A 22,415-nucleotide genomic window follows, 5' to 3' on the forward strand; every position below is an offset into this window, starting at 1 on the left:
CGGTGTTGGTATCCGGTATTCCCGTTGAATTTGTACAGTGTAGTGTATTGAGGTGTAGCTTGCGTTATGCGATAACGCGCTGGTCAACAGCTGACCTCTATAGGCTATCTATTATAATATTATTATTTATATTTTATAACGCACAATTGAGTTCAAAACATTTTGTTCTACATAATGCAAAAAAATAAATAAAACCTTACTAGTATATTTTAACATTATTAGATATAGCTAACATAAATTAAACCTAAAAGTAAACATGAAAAATTTATGTAAACGTAACTAACTAATAAAAATGTATATTTTATTCATACTTAAATAGCTTCATAACTAATTTGTGAGTATATAAATTATTTGAAGATTAGAAAGAATATGCAAAATTATGCTGAACAGCTAAATTTAGCACATTAATATGCTAACAACTCATGTAAAATCATTAAAAATCCATTAATAAGAGATGATGATAAATTAAACATCTGTTGTTCTTTAATTTAAAAATTGTTATACTGATACTACCTATAGTATAAAGAGAACTTTATATTATGATGATACTCTACCTAGGTATGTCTAAACGTTCAAATTTTTGAAAATTCGTTCGCAGTCTTAGAAAATTTATCACATCTTATTTTATGAATAACAGTGCATGCTATTCCATTTATGCAAAACCATGAAATGTTACTTAATAATTTGTATCGTCAAAGTTGTCGAAACGATAAAAGAAAAGCAAATTTGCGAGCCTTGGCTAGTCTATTTTCAAAATCGACAACTATCGATATATCACCCGCACATCACTAAATTACGCCAATTAAATAACGGTTATTTTTAATTTAAGAACCGTTATTTCGTAATCACAGAAGTAATTAGATATTCTATGATAAGTACATTTAATTAATCTATTATGATACGGTTTTTTGTAGAAGTTTTTAACATAAAAATTTAACAGATTATTTGATGTATTTAGATTTTAGGTTAATGTTAAGAAGAACAATTAAATATGAATTTAATATACCTTCTTTATTACGAGCATAGAAAAATTTAAATACCTAATGTTTTAGTAGAGTCATGTCGGTGTTTTTCATAATGTATTAAGATGTTCAGAAGGTTATATTATTAATTAATGAAAATAAGTATGGAAGATGCAGATTTTAAAACAGCAATTACAATTTCTTGCCTTGCCTTTTCTAAAGTTGGTAAATACTAAATTATATTTATTCAACTCAAAAACAATTCTTAAGGAAGTATAGTTGAATAAATAAATTGAGTTTCTCTACCTCAAGACAAAAATGTAACAAAAAACGGTCCAGCCATTTATTAGGAGATTAACGAAAAACTCAAGCACAGGATAAATATTATAAAGATTTCAACTATTTCATAAAAATATTACCTACACGTAATAATATACGCGTAGAAGCTTTAAGCTTTCTTCTCCAAGGACACAGCCTCCAATGAAGGTATAACCTACCGCACTGTTTAATGGATTGTCAAAATATGTTACACGTAAAACTTTTTGTTTTTGAGCACTCTTAAAACATATTCAAGAAAACTCCATGGCTTGCCTTTCATCTTTTGTCGAAGCTGAAATTAGACAAATTAGCGAATAATGGAAAAAATTCCTAGGCATGACGACAGTATCCATAAATGATCATAATAGTGTTTTCAAGGGAAAATGTATACTAAATAAATTAAATATAGCGACTTAAAAATCTAAAAAACATTAAGATTAATGAGATTATCAATAAAATAAAACATTGAAATTCTGCAGTTGGCCATTTTGACTAAAACACGCGTGACGTCACGTTTAAATAAACAACTCACGTCAGATGTATTTTGTTGTTATGAATATGTTGAGAATACGCATTTTTATTTATTTTCTTTTGTTTCACGTATGCTTTATCGACTCAGAACAGAAATATAATTGCGAATTCACAATACGTGGTTTCGGGGCTTTCCGCGCCCACTTTATACAATCATTATTTTCTCGCTTGAAATATTTACCAACACATTTTTGAGCATTATTTTTATGTGGATTCACACTGCAATACTGCACACCACTTATAAACTTTGAAATTCGTTTCTATAACACATATTAAATAAATATTTATTTAATTTTCTTCGCAATGCGTACAAATAATTACTTATTTACTAAAGAGTGACGTCACACCTACGCCATGACACCTGCGAGCTGTTTTGGCACAGTTAATAAATATTTTTTGAAAAATGGCTTTTATCTTCGTTAAATTTAAGTATATTACCGAAATATAGGGTTTTTCTTGTATAGTAAACGTATACACACATTATGGAGACAGACAGTTTAAGTACGCCCTGAATTGAACTGACTGGCAAATTCATATTGTGATCGTAATAACCAGCTATTAATTATGAACATAATACAGTGCCGGATTAGCCACGTAGCAAGAGTAGCAAATGCTACGGGCCCCGCGACTCGGGGGGCCCCGCGGTCTAATACCTCTGACCGTAAAAAAATATTAATTTATAATACACGTACCGTAAAAAAAATACACGTACCTACCACGAGAAACGTTGGTATCAAAATCTACAACAATAATTTAAAATTTTACCACGTTTCTACAATTGAGCGCTGGCTACACCAAAAGTTGTGTTGTACTGCTTGCACTGCGCTACACGCAAGTTGGTAGCACGGCAAAACTAACAGGGGAATCCCCTGATATTGTCATCGAACGAGCTAGTCGTAACAACCCGATCAAATAAAATAGGATTCTATCGACTATCAAACCTTAGATTACAAAATAAAAGGCAGATGGAGCATGACAATCATCCATCGCCCTTGTCAAAGAAAATACGAAATCAAAAACGAATACGAACCTTTTTTTTTTTTATAGTGGGGAAATCTTCCAAAGATACCCACGGCCCCCGGGGAAGGAGCCGTGGGTTATGTCGGATTCTTACCGACTAAAACCCCACTGTGTTCCGTCGAACCGCTTTAATGAGGGGGCCGCGGGTATTTGTTAGAATTCTTCCACAACCCCCTCGGCGGAACGAATACGAACCTCCGCCAGTGCTATAGCGATTATAGTGTCATGCAATACGTCAAAAGGGGTTTGCTATTTTAGTAAAAAAATGCTGTCTTGTGATATTAAAACGCTGTAAAATTTGTTCCCGAAAACAAACAAAAAGATAAAACATCGTTTTACAGGTTCTCTGTAGATTATTTGGCTTATTTAATTTTGTATACAAATAATAATTTTACATATACGAATAACGAAGGAATACAAAAAAAACTTCAAAGTTCAACGTATGCTGCCATTTTGAAAATGAATTTGCCATTTTTATGGGTAAAACGGTAAAATTAGATTGCAATGTCACCTCATAAATCAAAATCGGTTCATACTGCAGGGCGTGCCAAAGAAATATTATACATAGATACACTCGAAAAACAACCCTCTTTCTTCCGTCGTCGGGGAAAAATTTGGGAAAATTTTCAATATCTGGTAACATAACAGTTAACACCCACACAGAAGCACCGTGTACGTACAGTTTTATTTAATACCCTTTAACTTGAGAAACTATAGCAAACGAAGGGCCTCTTGACAGAATTTGCTACAGGCCCCGCGCTGGCTTAATCCGGCACTGACATAATATCCAGCTAAGTTGTGGTACCAGCCATTGGGATATAACTCTATAATTTATTCAACACATTACAAACAAGAACAACATATAAATTAAATTTTATGCGGCTTGTTTATGTTACAAGTTACATCAGAATCATAAAATTAATGTGCCTGTAAACAAAAATCTTGTAAATTTTACCCAAATGAATTTTGCTTTTTCATACTCCAAGGCGTCATATTATTATGACAGTATATTTTTGTAGACTACCGAATAATTAACATTTACGAGATAATAAAATTTAATCAGAGATTAAAAATGTACCATATTTTGTGGACAATGCTACAGCGACAATGATAATAATTAATTAGTCCTGTTTCCGTTACATTCGAAAATTATATTATTGTCTAGATATTAGATAAAAGAATTTTTAAAAATGGGTATTTTTCTTATACCGCTTATACCTATTACATATAATACTTATGAAATAATTTATTATTTGTGCATCTGCCTAAACTTTCGGATAAAATTGTACCTACCATCACGAATTGTTTCATCAGACAGGGTGCAGGAAATAAATTGAAAGACTTATTATATACTATATAGCATTTTCCCAATTGCAGTGACCCTATTCATTATAGGTACCTATAATCATTACCACAATTATATAGGTAACTTTACGCTCGTGGCTTTACTTCTTTATCGTTCTGCCTTATCGTTTTCTTCAGAATTGCAATGCACGCTTTTCTGTAAAAATATCTGGCACAACATTTATTTTTTTTTACATTCAACAAAAAGGTCTTCCTCTACAATGCACTCTTATTACCTTTTCTATCTGCATGATGAGGACATTTTATTATACGACCAAATTACACGAGCCGATTTTGATAAAAATTCGAATCAGTGCAAACTTTTAAGATTTACCTAGAAGAGGTTTATCGCAATCATCAAATTCATCATAAAAGCCATACTAATATTTGATTGCTTATTGAATTCATTATTCATCAAATTATCATTCGCAATCGAGAAATAAATTGAAAAACCCCATAAATAAGGTTCCAATTATAAAGGTTCACAACGATTTCACGGCATGCAGCTTATCCGTAGCGAGGAGTTTATCAACATTGATAAAGCCGCCTGCAGCAGCTATGTGGGTCGATACACACTTGTATTTACTGCCTGCTGCTGGAGCTTATGAAATATGACATTTATGGAAAAGGGAGAAATTTAAAAATGGGAGAAGTCAACTACTCTAACTACTAATATTATACCTTAAGCTCAAGAGTTTGTTTGTTTGGTTGAACCCGCTAATGTCAGGAACTACGGGTCCGATTTGAAAATTTATTTCAGCTATTTATCCAGGAAGGTTATATAAGCTGTAATATAACCTCACACTAAGCCGATAGGAGCGTAGTAATGCGGGTAAAACCACGAGGCACAGCTAGGACCTACCTAGATAATAAACGTAGGGCACCCGTGACTTGGTTTCGTAGTCGCTAGAGATCTCAGGTATACTATTCAGGCCTTATTTCTGAGGCATAAGAAAGCAACCTTTTTTTTCTGTATTCAATTAAAAAATAGCATAGCAACGTCTCTGTGATTCGTTGTTAGGTAATAAAAACTTAATTGAATGCGTGTTGTCACCCAAAAAATATTGGAAAACTGTAGGAAACAAAGAAGAGTTTGACACAAGAGTCCTCTGTCTACTACTTACCTACTTTTTGAAACTATTCAGGAGCAACTGAACAATAATTCTCAATAGTTACTTAATAATTTGTTCAATAATAATTTATTTTCAATATCATTTCACTGTTAATCCAGTTATTTTCAGAAAAGCCCAGCACACTAAACTAACTACAACATCACAAAAGTAATAGTAGAAAAGTCCTTTACAATTGTTTTTGAAAACACTTGCGCAAACACTATTAGTTTTTCAAGCTAGTTCGGTTCTGGTGCGCGCGCGCATCTAACGTGGAATATTTTTTAAATATTTTTCATGTGTTATTCTATAGCTTTTGGAAGAAAAAGAAAAGAAAAGTGAATATCCGTTATTACAAAAATGGAAAAAATAGAAAATAAATCAAACTTATTATGAGATCTGAAGAATTATTTAATCGCCATGCGTTTAAAGAAATCGGTGCAGGAGAGGTAAAAGATTGAAAGGTGCATAAATGACTGATATTGCTTCATAAAAAACTGGGAACAACTTCCGGGCCTTTCGACAAAAGCTAATTTTTAAGGAAAACTTTTAATAGGTATTTTGTGTAAAATTTTAATGCATACGAAATGACCACAGCGAAGCGGGAAATATAGCACATGGATTCCATATGGAAATTTTTGAAGCACATCAAAGACAACGTATTTATGGGAGTTATTTTATAATAAGTAAGTTAACTGTTACTATTTTTTTCTGAAGAAGGATTTCGGACAGTGATAAGATTTAAGATTAGACAGACCTATGGTAAGATTCTAAGAAACTGTATGAAATTGCAATTGTACTTATAATGCTTAATTTTCCAAATAGAGGCGAAAGGAGAAGCAAGATAGAGACACTACTTATATATCTTTATATATTTAGCTACCTATTAGAATTTGAAAATTCAAGAAATATTATTTTAAGGACTACCATAAAAAGCATAATATTTCTGGCTTTTAAAAACAAGAATCAAGGTAAAACTTATATCCAAATATTTATAAAGGAAAATTATCAAGAATTAAGGAATTTCAATCGCAGAAAGTGTAGCTGTCGATAGTCGATACAGATCCTATGACTTTAAACTATGACTTCAAAGCTCCCTTGTCTTCAAGGACTTTAAGGACCATTGGCGTTACAAGTGAAGACATTTTCAAACCTCCCATTTCTTCAACTGGTAACATCAAGCGAATCCTGGTTGTATGCAGGGAAAAGGTCAAATTTACACACATGTGAGCCCGTCGACCCGAGCGGTTGGACAAACTGTGCTAGCTAGTTTGTTCGCCCCGGCTCGTGTCGTCTTGGCTCACAGTATCGCCGGAACTAATGCTCATTATGCACACGTCGACGTAAGATATAGTTTATAATTTGCATGTACTTTGTAATATAGTCTGGGCTTCTGAAGCCAGGAATATTGTATCTTTCGGGTGGTGAAAGAAAGCTTGAAATCGATTTAGTTACCTACTAGTTTTTGAATTGCTTTTCCATCCTTTAATAATTATTATAAGTGAACGATTTCGTTTGTCTTTTAAAAAAATACCTTAAATGTACCTTAAGACAAAATTCCATGTTGAAGAATTATAATTATACTTATACAAACTGCCGAACCAATTTTGTTGCAAGTATACCTACGTAAATCACATAGATTACTTATTACAGTAACTTCGTAATGTTTTAACCCTAAAATTCAGTTATCAGCCATTCATTCAAGTCACACAGCATCTTTGAAAATGAACCAACAAGAACAACAACAGCAATGATCAGAAAGGAAGAGCTTGCTTCAGGGAATATGAAAAGGCCTGGCAGTATATGTAAGTTTAAGTTTGTTTAATAATAATAGGTGCATCAGATTAGGTCAGGTTAATGCGTCTAAGCTCCATCTGCAACATGAATGTCTGGCGGATCTCTACATATCTCTACTGTTCGTATTGTGCGTACACAATTGAATCGTAAAGTATCAAAAACTCGTACCCTTAGAGTATATATTACAAGGTAGTATGAATACTCTAAGCTCGTACCTATTTCAATAGACGGAATTCAATCTAGTCAAATATACAGAGTATAAAATGCCACAAAAAGCGCATGTAGGTATTCCTCTTTTCCTCACGAGACCCTCATGAATCTTTCAACCAGATGTCGCGTCTGTTTCTTTTAAATTATTTTACCTAAGTTTTATATGGACATTAGGATATAATATTTAAAACTACATATAGTTATAATATACCTAATATATAGGTAACTACTATAATGCACTTATTTTTCTTGGTGCACGCTAAGTGAATTTGATATGGCTTTCAGTGTTTATTAGTAATGACTTTTACTATTAAAAACACCGCACATGGTCTATAATAATTGCGTAACTATTTAGCATCATACACGTGTAAAGAAATCCTTCTAAATTTCATTTTATTTTTTAGAAATTAAGCGATAGCGTATCGTCTATTATCAACTATTTCAAGGAATAAGGCAACGTGTAGTTCTCCCTTTTCCCAGTAATTTTTTGCAGAGTAAATTATTCAGCTCATTGAGAATGCATTTAAAAACTGGAACATACAAATTTCTCGTAAAATAGCATTGAATTTAATTACCAATTGTAAGTCGTTAGGCGTTATATAGAACGCGCCCTACAGTGGAAGTTTTACCACGAGTTTTACGATCGCATTGTTTCTATGCGGAGTATTGGAACTATTTTACGATAACGGACTCTTGGATCAATTCTACGGTAGTCATATGTATGCTTTATTAGTTTTTCCTTTGCAAATACTCATTAGCCTACTTCTACGGGAGTAATAACCATTCCAAGCCTTGGTATTTGTTCAGTCCTCGTTTCGTTGGTCAAATACACAATATGTAAGCTATGAAAAACATTTTTTTTACAAACAGGATAGCCTAGTTTTATGTAACTAGTTAATAACAATTATTACCAAATTATAATTATTGCACCTTAGTAATTAATTATTAATTTAACTTTATTTTAGAGCTGGGGGAGTGCTTAAAAGAAAGCACGCCCTAGCTCTTTATTTTCTGTTATCGGTCAAATCTATCTTCCCACCTAATTGGTAAAAAAAAGTTCAAATTATATTATTCATTCAATTCTAGGTACAATACACAGACTACAGTCGGAGGATAAATGTCTTGGAATACGAATAACGATCAAGAGCATCGCTTTGATGAGAAGCCTCAAAGACACGATATATATTACGTACTTGCCTAAATTAGAAGAAATTATCAAATTGCAGACTATAGGTAAGAAGTACCAATCTACTTTGATAAGTGTACAAAAAATAATTAAATGTCGCCCGATTTAAAAAGCCATTAACAATTTTTTTTACCTACCTACATAGCAGCTGTGTCACAGATAATAAAATACCTACTATATCTGTGTCATTTAAATAAATTCTTCCGATTTCGATGGATTTGATTATTTCTATGTATCAAATGTTTTTAAAATATTCAAACATGGGAAAAGTGCCAACGTTGCGGTGCACATCTATACTAATATCATAAAGCTGAAGAGTTTGTTTGTTTGTACGCGCTAATCTCAGGAACTACTTGTCCGATTTGAAAAAGCCCATTCATCGAGGAAGGCTATAGGTCTATGGCTATAGGCTATATTATGTCATCACGCTAAGACCAACAGGAGCGGAGCCACGCGGGTGAAACCGCAGAGCGCAGCTAGTAAGTAATAAACTAGATGGCGCTATGTTATAGGTACCTACATTACCTACAGGAGCCATCAAAATTTTCCATTTCCCAACAAACAAGCAGTTACAATAAAACGAGTATAAAATTGAAAATTACATTAGATTTACAATCGGAGATTGTGTTACATACAATAATGAACCATAACCGAAGGACCTAAGATCGATAACGGGTTTTACAACTACACTTTTGATTGGCAAGGATTTATTGGAAAACGTTCATTTTTTACAAATCTTTTATAGTCTCTGATAAGGTGGACAATTTTACGCCTTGGCCATTTGAAATTTTATATCGATATGTTCGAATGGGAAACTTAAGTAACACTTTGTTTAATGGTTTAATGAAGGACGAATGTTTTACTTGGTCGTAGGAAAAACATAACGCATAAAGAACAGTATAGATAAATCTGATAATAGGTACTTCATTTTGATTTTTACCTTTAAGTAGTATTATTCTACAACTCGTCAGATTTTAGCACTCTTCTTCTTCTTTTCAGTTATGTATTTCCACGTATTTCAGTGTATTAGGTGCATAGCTACATCGAAATTTCTGAGTTCATGCAATAAAACTTAATAAACCATAGTTAGTAGTTACCATCCTCTATTTTTTCTTATCTTCCTAGAATAAATACGCCTAGAAACCCAGTACGCAAGAAAAGTGAGGCAATGAAAACTAAGCCTGGCTCAGTCCGCCAGACCACAACCGTTCGTTTTATTAAACTTTTGTATGATGTATGCGTTTTGCGTTTCAAAATATCTATATTATACTAGCGGTCCGCCCCGGCTTCGCCCGTAGTACATATTTACGTTTTCTCTACATAAGAACCATCCTCGTACTTCAAGGAATATAATAAAAAAAGAATTATCGAAATCGGTTCAGCCGTTCTCAAGTTATGCGCTTAGGTACCAACACATTTTGGGATTCATTTTTATATATAAAGATAAGCACGTTATAATCGTTATGTGCAACGAGCTTTTTTTCCGTACTTTAGATATATCTCAATGACTTTAGATGAAGTTTTTGTATCAATACTATCATTCTAGATGGTTCAGTAAAATGAATATCTATTATTAGGTTATCTAAGGTTTAATTTAGGTACCTTAGATAAGTTAGATAGCTAACTGCTAATAATGTAAGGGTATTCATATTTTTAGACAAGACATACAAAAAGTATATCTATTGTATAAAGGTATAAAGCAAATAAAACAAACAGTTAATATATTTTTATTTAATAGACAATAAATTCCGCTATCATAATAATTTCCTAAAATAAATAACAATTTCATTACTTCTGCAAGTCTGATATCGAATTGCACATTTTTCACAACTTTTCCGACAATATTTTAAGAGGATTCGCATTTATTTAGCTAAATACACTTACACAACAGGACTTTTTACATAATATGAAACATACCTAGTTATCAATTACAAGTTCCCGCCTTTTTTGACACACGATACAGCCATAGATAACATAAATTTACCTCATCATTTTTTTCAATCTTCCAACCATAGATTTTAGAACAATTTTCTTTCAAATTCATTACAATTTTGCTTTATTTAAATGTGATAAAAATATAAATCTGATATTTATGTATTATAAATATTGATAACGAGATTTTTCTAAAACTTAGCGTGTCATGTCAAAATAAGCATCGTTTCTGCAAGCAAAACAATTCCAAACATTATTGTTTTACGCACCAAATGCACTATGTAAAAAAATAATTTGCACGTTTTGTGTATTTTTTTATATTTAGCTATTAATTGTTTTTACATATAGATAATTAAAGCTACCGATGTTGCAAGGTTTGAGAGTCTAAGTTGAGAGTGCAAGCAGTTCATTTAATCTTATTGACAATAAAATGTTATTTTTATTCTAAATTATTTATAATTCCTTATTTATAAGTACCTACTGAGCGATTCTATTACTGTAAAATGTAGCCATTTGCAAGAATCTATTTTTATATGGCAATCTTGAAGCAGATATTTCAGTTTTAATTCTTATTTAAAACACATACACACATATGTATAACATCTATACTTAAAATATAACGATATAGTTGGCTTGATATAACAATATTAATATTAAATTATTGTTACTTTCCTACATTTACTGATTAATTATACTAACAATGTAAGACAGTCATGTGAAAAATAGGAGCAATAGTTACAGATTTATGTTATAAATATTCTATTTCACAGTCAGTTTATGGTCATTATTGAAGTTTTTTAAGCAGTTTATTTCAGGAGATAGTATTCGATTAAGACAATTAGTACAATGTAATAACAATGTGGTCGCCATGTTGTCTTATAAAGAATCAGCCAATGGGAAGGCATCACGCGTTTCCCGCCCATATTTGAAAATAATAGATTATAATTGACCATAGATAAAAAGAAAGAAATTACAGATTTCGCAATTTGGCTATTAAAATATTTATTTCTTTTTATTTAGATAAAATAAAGTAATGAGTAGGTTCATTTTATACGTTCCTTGGCACGACGTAACTTCTACCTAAGATAACTCATCTATATTCAAGCTAATTAATATTTTTTTATGTATTTTACTATAGTTTTTATTATCATAATATGTCTAAATAGTCTGTGCCCTATCTAGGGCAATCTATCGTGAATATCTATTCAACATGATAAATTTAACATTAAGTATTAAATATTTTACAAGCGTTCTGTTGGAAAAATATGCATTTTAATCCATTTTTGTACATCCTCAATTTGAGATACTTTTCTTACGTCCTCATCCTTTGATAATATTGCAGTAGCAAAAAAATCAATTAGTAATTTTGTTATAGGTTTTAACGTTATTTTATTTTTCAATGTGATAAAAATGTAATGATGCTACTAAAAATATGTACTTTTTTTGTTTCATTAATTTTTTTAGTATACTCATACAAAACGTCGACAAAAAAATAATATATATTACCTACGTAAAAAAAAAATATTTCGAACTATTTTTATATTTCAACCACAACTATTTAGTTACTTGCGATCACAAAATAAATTGACTTTTTTGCTACTACTACATTATGTTCTCATTGGTTCTCATATTTTACTAATTCAATTACATCTTTGATAGACAGAGACAAAGTATACAATTTTCCTATCACCATCCTTGTCTCGCAATGCCAAAATTAATTCACAAATACGAGAACCTTCTTTCTTACGTAAATCACATAGCTTTGAGTAAATTGACTTTTGTGAGCTAGAAATATTATAAGAAAATAGGTTTACTTATAGTTTATTTACTAATGAGTTAAGAATTAACACCATTAATGATAATTTATCGATATTTTGCAATTTTATGACATTTTAAAATCTCCTAAATTATCAATAACACATTTGTAGACCTTTAGATAATACCTAAATGGCTAAATACTATAACCTAACAGGACTTCACACTAAAATACAGAATAAAAACTACGCTACGAACCTACAGCAAAACATTAAAACATTACGAAGTTTTAAAAATATTATTTACAAGTTGAATGCGTGCAATCATTACGTTATTAGTTATTTATTACTTATTTCCAACACTTGGCTATTTAATCAAAAATAGATTCTATTACTATGTACTACGGTTGAAAATACATCAATAGTACCGATCTCGGTCATAAATATATTTTATCTGAGCGATAAAACTTCAATTCCAAACTGGACTATGTCACAACGGCATGTAACGCATTTTTCTACTTGATAAAAATAGCTGTGAAAAATCACTGTTACTTTTCACGATACTTCCATGATCTCACTTGGTTGCTATTTATTATTTTTTCATCATCACAAAACAGTTATTTTTATACTTACGTAGTTATTTTATTCGCTAAGATATCGCAACAATACAAACTACGTTGATACTTTTATTGACATTTGACAGTGACAGCTGTCAAACGTCAACATGACAGTTCAAAAGACCGCCATTATCGTTGTCACATACGTGGCGAAGGGTTACGGGACATTTTCAAATACTCACACAAGATATAGATTTACTACTTTTTATAATAATACATTTAAATGTAAGAATTATTTTGTTTTCAAAACATAGGCATGGTCGTGTTTTATATTGAAAATATAATGTATTATTTACAATCACATTGTTTCTTTTATAGATTTTCTGTATAAATAATTGTGATAGAAAACAATTCTAATCTGCGAAAATCATAGAAAATTTTATTTCATAAAAAAGTATTCCTTAGCAGGATCACTTAGGCATATAAGAGTGCCTTATAGTATTTATATAGATGTTTATTATTATTCTATTAATGCCTTTCTGAACAACCTCTTTACATACATATCTGTTACCATACATGTCAAACAACAAAGTTACCAGATTTACGACATTTATCAAGATCAAAATTTCCTATTACACGGACATCTAGTGTCAACATGGACAACACTACAATCACATTTAATTCATAAATAACTTTTTCAAATCAACCAACCTAATTCCATAACACATTTAACACTGAATTAAAATTATCCTCCGTACATAGAATATTTTTTAGCTGAATTCCCAAACAACTAATAAGTATATTTGATCACTTTACAATATTTTTTCCGTCACAATCTAACATCCCGCTTCCCTTCCACCCCACCACTAAACCACTCTTCCCTCTTCACAAATATATCAACGCCTTCGCTTCGCAACGCTTCGCGTTCGCCACGCCTTCGCTTCGCTTCGCATTCAACGCGTGGCGGGCGCGGGCAGTTCGCATCACCGCGACGGGCACGAGCCGACAGACTTGTTGCTGAGGCAGGAGAAACCGCTCGTCCCTGACTGCAGGCTTGACATGGAGCCCCTTGGAAAATATAATTAATTTTAGTAAAAAAATAAATATTATGAATATAGGATAAAACGGTTAGTTAGTTTCAAGCTCATTTCCGAATCGGTGGTAAATGTTAAAAATATGTTACGACGATTCGAAAGTGCTTCTAAAAAAAGTCTAATTGAATAAATAAATGTGTGTGTGAGTTTGAAGTTAGTAGCAGTTAGATTAAAAAATAGAGGAAGCCAAACTAAAGCTAGAAGCAGTAAGTATCAGTAAAAGACACAGTTAAATTTATACAAGCAAACGATTAAGTTAAATAAAAATTTTAATCAGTATAATTCAATCAGGTAAATAATCATAGTATATATTATTTTCCAGAACGAACGTCAGTTAAATAAAATATCTGTTAAAAAATTTAGAATCTGTTAATTTAATATTGATTAGTAAACGACTCGTAAATTAATAAACAGTCAAATAATATAAAGAGTAACATTTATATAAGTCAGTATGAAAAGGTTTCAAGCTCTATGACATACGTAGATACTTTTGAAAATAAAAACCTCACACTGTTATATAAAGGAGGTTGGTATAAAATTAAAACAAAATCATATTTTCTTATTTAGGCCACTCACGTTATTACCTCAGCATTTGATTTTATTCTATATCGGAACCTTCGACGCCACCCGCTTAGATATTGTTACCATCTTAACTAATCTTACTGCTAATTTGTGAGTGGCCTAGTGAAAACAAATAAAAAAACAAGTAGAGTAAATACGGTAGATATAACAAGTAAGATAAACTCAGGTAAATAGGTAGATAAAAACCATCCAACTAATATTATAAATGCGAAAGTTTGTGAGGATGTGTGTGTGTTTGGTACTCTTTCACGCAAATTCTACTGAACCGATTACAATGAAATTTAGCACACATATAGAGGGTAACTTGGATTAACACACATAAGTTTTATCTCGGAAATCCCACGGGAACAGGAACTATGCGGGTTTTCCTTTGAAAACGCGGGCGAAGCCGCGGGCTCGAATCTAGTAAATAATATAAGCAAAGTATATTTTGTGGTGGTTTTGTATGTAATGACTCAAATCACACTAACTCAATGTAGGTGACTTATCAAAACAATAATTTTTGTATATTGCCTTTTATATTTCTTAGGTCTCGTAATTTCTTAGTGTCATCAATTTCTAAATACGTTAATTATTTAAAATATGTCCATCAAAATAGTCCAAGAAATACTATAAAAAACACACACATTCCAAATGTTTATAAAAAAATTTCAATGCTACACAATCTATAATTAAAAACAATTATCATTACAATAGTAAAAATCCAATACTTAACACTTTGTATTGTATTCAGAACCAAAAAAACTTAAACTAAAAAAAATAACGGCTGAATTGATAACCTCCTCCTTTTTTTTGAAGTCGGTTAAAAACAAAAGTAACACTTACTTATAAGTCAAGCTAGCGAGAGTTTCGTGAAAATACATCAACTGTGCAGCGCGGTGCGGGGCGTCCGGGGCTTCGCACCGCCACTGCAGGATGTAGCTGCCCGTGTGCGACATCACGTGCGAGCCCTGGGGACATTAGTAGTGTTATTTTATTTGAGGTAATTAATAGAACAGTAAGAAATATCACAATATTTAGTTACAGATGTAACTGCGCATACAACAATCATTATAATTATCATATTTATTATCATTATAATACAAATTGGTAGGACACTCATCATCGTCTATTTTAATCATTATCACTGGCAAATATGAGTATAAGGGTTCATACGCACTATGCGGGTAGCCGTCCGGCTGACCGCAAGCACAATTATGTACGTAATATTAATTTTTATGCGCACTGCGATGCGGCTACCCGCAGACCGCTCAAAATTCAAAAAAATTCAAATTTAAATTCAAAAATTATTTATTGTAAGTCACAGGTATTATGGGTTATTACATTAGGTGATCCACTGTGATCTGCCATGTGGCGTACAATTTTTAAATTAATGTTTTACACAGATTATTAATTATCAAACCATACATTTGTACCATTATTATTATATTATTGTTTATACCAAGCACAAAACAAAAGGTACAAAATATTATTGAATGGAAGCTGCGGCCCGAGTGGCGGTCAGCCGGACGGCTACCATACGCACTGTGCGGTTCAGTCTGTGGCTGACCGTCATTGAGTGAGTGTGTGCAATTCGAAAATAAGAATGCACCCAGTACTTCTTTCCTTGTTGTTTCTTCTTTACGTAACGTGATGTAGTAAATAGCTGCAACGTCTTCCACGTCCATCTTTGAAATGGAAACATGACCGCAAATCGCAACGGTTATTCAACCGCACGTTGCGGTTGCGAATGCGGCTGCCCGCGATCCAGCTGGCCGCATTCGCAACCGCATCCTGCGGTCAGCCGGACGACTAGCCGCCTTGGCGGCTTTCAGCATCGTGTGTATGAACCCTAAGTGTGAATCCCGGTATGTGCATAAAGTGTGAATGTACGCTTGCGCCAGTACTTGTGTTCATCTTCGCGCTCGTGCTCACGCTCACGCTCGTGCTCACGCGGAAGCACTTTAGAATAGGCAACACCTCAAAACGGGGCGGGGGGAGGGGAGGGGTAGAACCCCCCTTGTGAAGGGGGGGGTGCGGAGCCCCCCCCCCTTTATTTTATATTAATTTTTTTAGTTTGAGGTTAATTTCACACTTTAAAGTACCAATTTAGTGTAGGTTACACCTCAAAAGTTTAAACCTACGTAGTTTTTTTTTGTTTGAGTGGGAATCGCCCTAAAGTCGCTTCTGGCACTCGCCGGCCGCTGACGCGGCACGCTCGCTTCGCTCGCTCGGCTCGTGCGGCAGTTCAAAAGTTAACCTAACACGCTCGTCGCTTCGCTCCTCGCTAAGTATTTGAATACTAAAAGTAAAAGTTAATCGTTTTTAAAAACTGAAGCAAGTGAGCTATATAAAAAAAATTAAAATGTATCATTTATACTCTATGATAAGCTAGTATATTTGTATTGCTAATCTGCGATAATGGCTAATGATAGGCAGAAATGGAAAATTTTGGAGGAGGCTTTCACCGCACAAAGCGGTCCTTACAATTAAGAAAATAGGATAAGTACTAACATAGAATAGCATCAATGTTACTAACAATAAACATATACTAGTTTTAAGATTTTACAAATTATTATATAAAGTATTATTGTAAAACATTTTTTGTAAAAGTAAGGAAATAAAAGCTTATATTATTATTATTATTAATCTGCGATCTGCGTAAATAAGGATTTTAACATTAGGGTATTATTTATAGCTAAGTTTAAATAATAGGGTATTTATTATTTATTGTTTAGGGAAGCAAGTAATTAAAAAAAAACAAAAAAATAAATTTTATAAACATATTTAATTACTTTTATCAATTCTTCAAAGCTGTCTAATGCCCGGTTCCTATATTTGAAAAACGATCCCTTTTAGTTACGAATAGTAGTATAATTAACCAAGCGTAAGCGAAAATCGTTCCTATAAAAAACGTCTCGTCAAGCAACTTACCGACGGCTTCCTACTGACGGATGGGAGGGTTACTATTAACGAACGGTAAGCATATTGTATGGAGAAGACAGTTTATCGCGTTCCTATAAATATTTTTAATGTCATTATGCTGTCAAAGTTACTATTCGTATAGCATTTTGTTTACCCGTCGATTTCGGGCGGTTAAATTCTTACTATTTCATTGTTTCCGCTTCAATATCGAAATGTGGAGTTCAGATAGTGATAGAGAAGTGTCTAATATTATATCGAATTTCGGAAGAAGATAGTGGGCGTGAAAGAGTATATATTATAGAGAAGGAGTGGATTTTTTTGCGACCCTGGATTCTCACGAATTTCAATTGAGATTTCGACTTGATAAAGAATCTGTTGAACAATTACTTCTTGAAATTTATCCAGACGTACGAATAAAAGAAGCCAGGTTAGTTTAATGGAGGCATTAATATTATACCAAACACGTCTAACCTTATTACATACCTAATTTATGTTGTCATTTCAGGAATCATGGGGTATCTCCATAACATCAATTACTGTTGACGCTGAGGTTCTATGCTTTAGGCACAATATCGATATCAGTGGCAGACCTATTTCCCTTGGTCACGGCATCACGCGTGAACGGGTGGACCGATTTCGATAATTATTTTTTTATAATGTTCCTTGAAGTACGAGGATGGTTATTATGGAAAGAAAACATAAACATGTACCAAGGGCGAAGCCGGGGCGGACCACTAGTATATATATGTGTCTATGTTTGCAATGTAGAAATCAATTTTTTAAACATTGTATTGTAAATAATAAATAATAAATAAAAGTACATAATAAAATGGAATAAAAGTTTTATTTCTTTATAACTATGTTTAATTTTACATAGTAATATGTAACTACATAATATATGCCAAAGAACTGTCCTGTGATTCTTACGCGACAACCCTCCATCGATTATCATCTTCTATATTATATTCCTTAACGCTGTAATAGGCTCTCTGAACTAAATACATTTTTTTACATAAGATTTACATTTAGCACTACCTAACAAATTCTTTTTCTACCGTGTGTCTAGATATATTGCTTAATAATATACAAAAATTAATTAGTTATTGTGTGTTCAGTATTTCAAGGGCGAAGCCGGGGCGGACCACTAGTATATTTATATGTATGTCTATGTTTGCAATGTAGAAATCAATTTTTTAAACATTGTATTGTAAATAATAAAAAATAAATAAAAGTACATAATAAAATGGAATAAAAGTTTTATTTCTTTATTACAGTTTAATTTTACATAGTAATATGTAACTACATAATATATGCCAAAGAACTGTCCTGTGATTCTTACACGACAACCCTCCATCGATTATCATCTTCTATATTATATTCCATAACGCTGTAATAGGCTCTCTGAACTAAATACATTTTTTACATAAGATTTACATTTAGCACTACCTAACAAATTCTTTTTCTACCGTATGTCTAGATATATTGCTTAATAATATACAAAAATTAATTAGTTATCTTGTGTTCAGTATTTCAATTATTGTATGTTCAGTATTTCAATTATTTCTTCCTAATATTTGTCCATCATCCTTATTATGTTTGAATTTTTTGGCTGAAAATAAAAAGTTTTCCTGGTAGGTATTTGACCAATTTTTGCATTAAATGTGTTGGTCAACGAAGTCCAACATTCATCCTTTAATTTATTCGTAGAAGCATTAGTCTCCTTACTGGTTATAATAATTGAGCAATCTCGTCTTTACTCATAGCCTTCTTCGATTTCTGTAACAGAAATATATGTTTGACTTTAAAAGTGTCCGAAGCAAAAAGTAAGCGGCAGACGATTTTAAAGAAGAAATATAAAGGCGTACTTACCGGCGTAATATCCATTTTTAATAAATATATAAACAGTGGTCGTTGTATTGTTATTCTTTAATTATAAAACTTGACAATGAATCATCAATCAACAATGAATGACAATAATTTGACAATTACTGACAAGCAATGCACGCGTGCGCGAGAAAAACGTTCCGTTTTTGCTTTCTGTGTAACGCATTAGGTTGTTTAGAAGGAAAATTATCACGCAGATGTCTACAAATATATAGTTCTTTAGTATTAGTTCTTTATTAATAAGAAACTTTATTCTTAAAGTTTATAATTCGGCTGTATATTTAACTTATTTTGTCCTGAATTTTGTGTTATTTTAATTTCAATTTGGCTTATAACGAAACGCACATCTGTGAGTGAAGAGGGCTCGGTATTTTTATGACCAACGGATGTCCGTCGATAGCACGTCAAGAAATAAAATTGTGGAACGGTAATAACGACTCGTAGTTAGTTCTAGAAAAACGGATAGTAGCTTTGATACTATGACGATCCGTTGAATATAGGAACCGGGCATAAATGACTTTTTTGAATGTCAGTACGCCATAAATATTCTACTAGCCAATCTTCAAAATTTTCTTTATAATTCACTTTGTGAAACCGTCGCTTCAGATTCCGCCACTGGCTCTCTATGTGCTGGGTGTGTGTCCCATCCTCAGCAATAAATGGATTTTCTGGATTACTGTGATTCACTTTCTTGTGAATATATCCATGAGTCGGCAGGGAATCGTATGCACGCCAACAGTCCGTGTGAATTATGGATCCCTCTGCGACATGTTTCTTGATCAGAGGGATCAGTACCTCTGCCGACCTTTCATTGTTGGGACACACTTCGAGTCTCAACTCATTTGTTTCATCGTCAACCATACCCAGCACCCAGTGACCTTCGACTCGACGACCTCTATTATATTTTCTCCTTCCAAATTTGCTTTCATCTAACTGCACTACTTTACCAGGTCCACCAATCTTTGGCCTTTCTTGCTGGTTCTCCAGCTGGTGGACCACTACTGTCTCCCGGCAATAACTGTACCAATCACAGATTGTTGCTTCGGAGACTGCTATGCCACGTGACCTGGAGCTGCACTCAATCCTGGCTTGATAATAATCATAGTCACGGGCATAACAGTACATTAGTTTGAAAACCACTGGGAGTGGCAGCTTAATATTTTCAAACCAGGTCCCTATCGACCTGGCAACAAATCGTTTTTTGCAGCTCTTTGTTCTGCAAACAAATGATCCAACCGAACCTTTTGATGTCAATATAGTCATTGGGCTGCGATGATATCTGCAGTTCTTGGTTGCTGATATCAGGCCTCGATCTTCAGAAAATGCAATACACTGCTCTTCTGTTCCCAGCTCAGCTGTAACAATAAAAATAAAATATTACAAATATTTATTGGTAGTAAACTGCTCCGGCGCTGCGGGAAGTGCACCCCCTCCGCTCCTCCGGCTTTTAAAAAAACACTCTTGTTGTGTGACAGACAAGACCAAGTGGAAGTGGGGTGCACTGATTCGGATCTGTTACTCAAAGTGACCTTAATCAACCCAAAGCGGGGTGTTATTCGGATTTACTACTATAAGTGACCTAAATCCACCCAAAGGAGACTGAATCTCAATACAGTCATACAGCTTATACATACCTAAAATGCGCTCCATGTTCCACATATTAAGCACTTCCTCTGTGTAGAGGTGCATGCGCTTTGGAGCACGATCTGACGAAGCACGGCTCCCTGAAGGACCCGGCCCACCACTCCCCAAAGGGTTCGGCGAGGCCAAGATCCCGCCACTGCTACACGATGGAGCCGGTGGCTCATTAGAGTCCAACACCGACTTCACCACACTACCCCCCGGAGGACCCGGCGGCTCATGAGAGTCCAACGCCGATATCACTTCACCACTGCACGATGGAGTCGGCGGCTCATGAGAGTCCAACGCCGATATCACTTCACCACTGCACGATGGAGTCGGCGGCTCATGAGAGTCCAACGCCGATATCACTTCACCACTGCACGATGGAGTCGGCGGCTCATGAGAGTCCAACGCCGATATCACTTCACCACTGCACGATGGAGTCGGCGGCTCATTAGAGTCCAACGCCGATATCACTTCACCACTGCACGATGGAGTCGGCGGCTCATGAGAGTCCAACGCCGATATCACTTCACCACTGCACGATGGAGTCGGCGGCTCATGAGAGTCCAACGCCGATATCACTTCACCACTGCACGATGGAGTCGGCGGCTCATGAGAGTCCAACGCCGATATCACTTCACCACTGCACGATGGAGTCGGCGGCTCATTAGAGTCCAACGCCGACATCACTTCACCACCCTCACTGTCACTAGACATGGCAAAAGCAACAGGAATATTCACAGGGACTCAAGCGATAACACGGAACACCAGCACTACGCGAATCCAAGCTGCGAATGAATAACAAAATGGCGTCACTGGCGTCTATGATTTACGTTCCATATTATGTCATTGACGCGGAAATTTGACATTCACAAATGCTTTTATCGAAACGAGTTGAAGTTTGATATGTCATCGCGTTTTTTTTTTGCACATTTCATGGTAAAGAGTAACAGTAATCACGTTTTGTTTGCACAGTTGGAGGTTATATAACATTTTTTCAAAAAAATATATCCCAAAAACAAATGCACTCCGCACCTTGATATTTTGGTAAATGATAATGAAATGATATGATCGCTTCGCTCGCTCGGCTCGTGCGGCAGTTCAAAAGTTAACCTAACACGCTCGTCGCTTCGCTCCTCGCTACCTATTTGAATACTAAAAGTAAAAGTTAATCGTTTTTAAAAACTGAAGCAAGTGAGCTATATCAAAAAAATTTAAATGTATCATTTATACTCTATGATAAGCTAGTATATTTGTATTGCTAATCTACGATAATGGCTAATGATAGGCAGAAATGGAAAATTTTGGAGGAGGCTTTCACCGCACAAAGCGGTCCTTACAATTAAGAAAATAGGATAAGTACTAACATAGAATAGCATCAATGTTACTAACAATAAACATATACTAGTTTTAAGATTTTACAAATTATTATATAAAGTATTATTGTAAAACATTTTTTGTAAAAGTAAGGAAATAAAAGCTTATATTATTATTATTATTAATCTGCGATCTGCGTAAATAAGGATTTTAACATTAGGGTATTATTTATAGGTAAGTTTAAATAATAGGGTATTTATTATTTATTGTTTAGGGAAGCAAGTAATT

The 22,415-nt window shown here is 33.7% G+C and overlaps 1 protein-coding gene across 2 annotated transcripts in view; it reads right to left on the minus strand.

The window, feature by feature from the left end:
• Positions 1-13,519: 13,519 nt before the first annotated feature.
• LOC123696536 (protein real-time) overlaps positions 13,520-22,415 on the minus strand; it is a 53,956-nt gene continuing 45,060 nt past the window's right edge. The window contains exons 14-16 of one of the 2 annotated variants that reach the window (XR_006752093.1): positions 15,222-15,346; positions 14,399-14,495; positions 13,520-13,788 (exon numbers count right to left, since the gene is read on the minus strand). Coding sequence is in view for 1 of the 2 variants with exons in the window: in XM_045642809.1 (XP_045498765.1) it covers positions 13,704-13,788; positions 15,222-15,346 (210 nt within the window). In the remaining variant the exon portion in view is untranslated. The remainder of the gene's footprint in view (positions 13,789-14,398; positions 14,496-15,221; positions 15,347-22,415) is intronic. The other variant, XM_045642809.1, reaches the window with a different exon arrangement.

This window comes from Colias croceus, chromosome 12 (genome assembly GCF_905220415.1).
Source record: "Colias croceus chromosome 12, ilColCroc2.1".
NCBI lineage: Eukaryota > Metazoa > Arthropoda > Insecta > Lepidoptera > Pieridae > Colias > Colias croceus.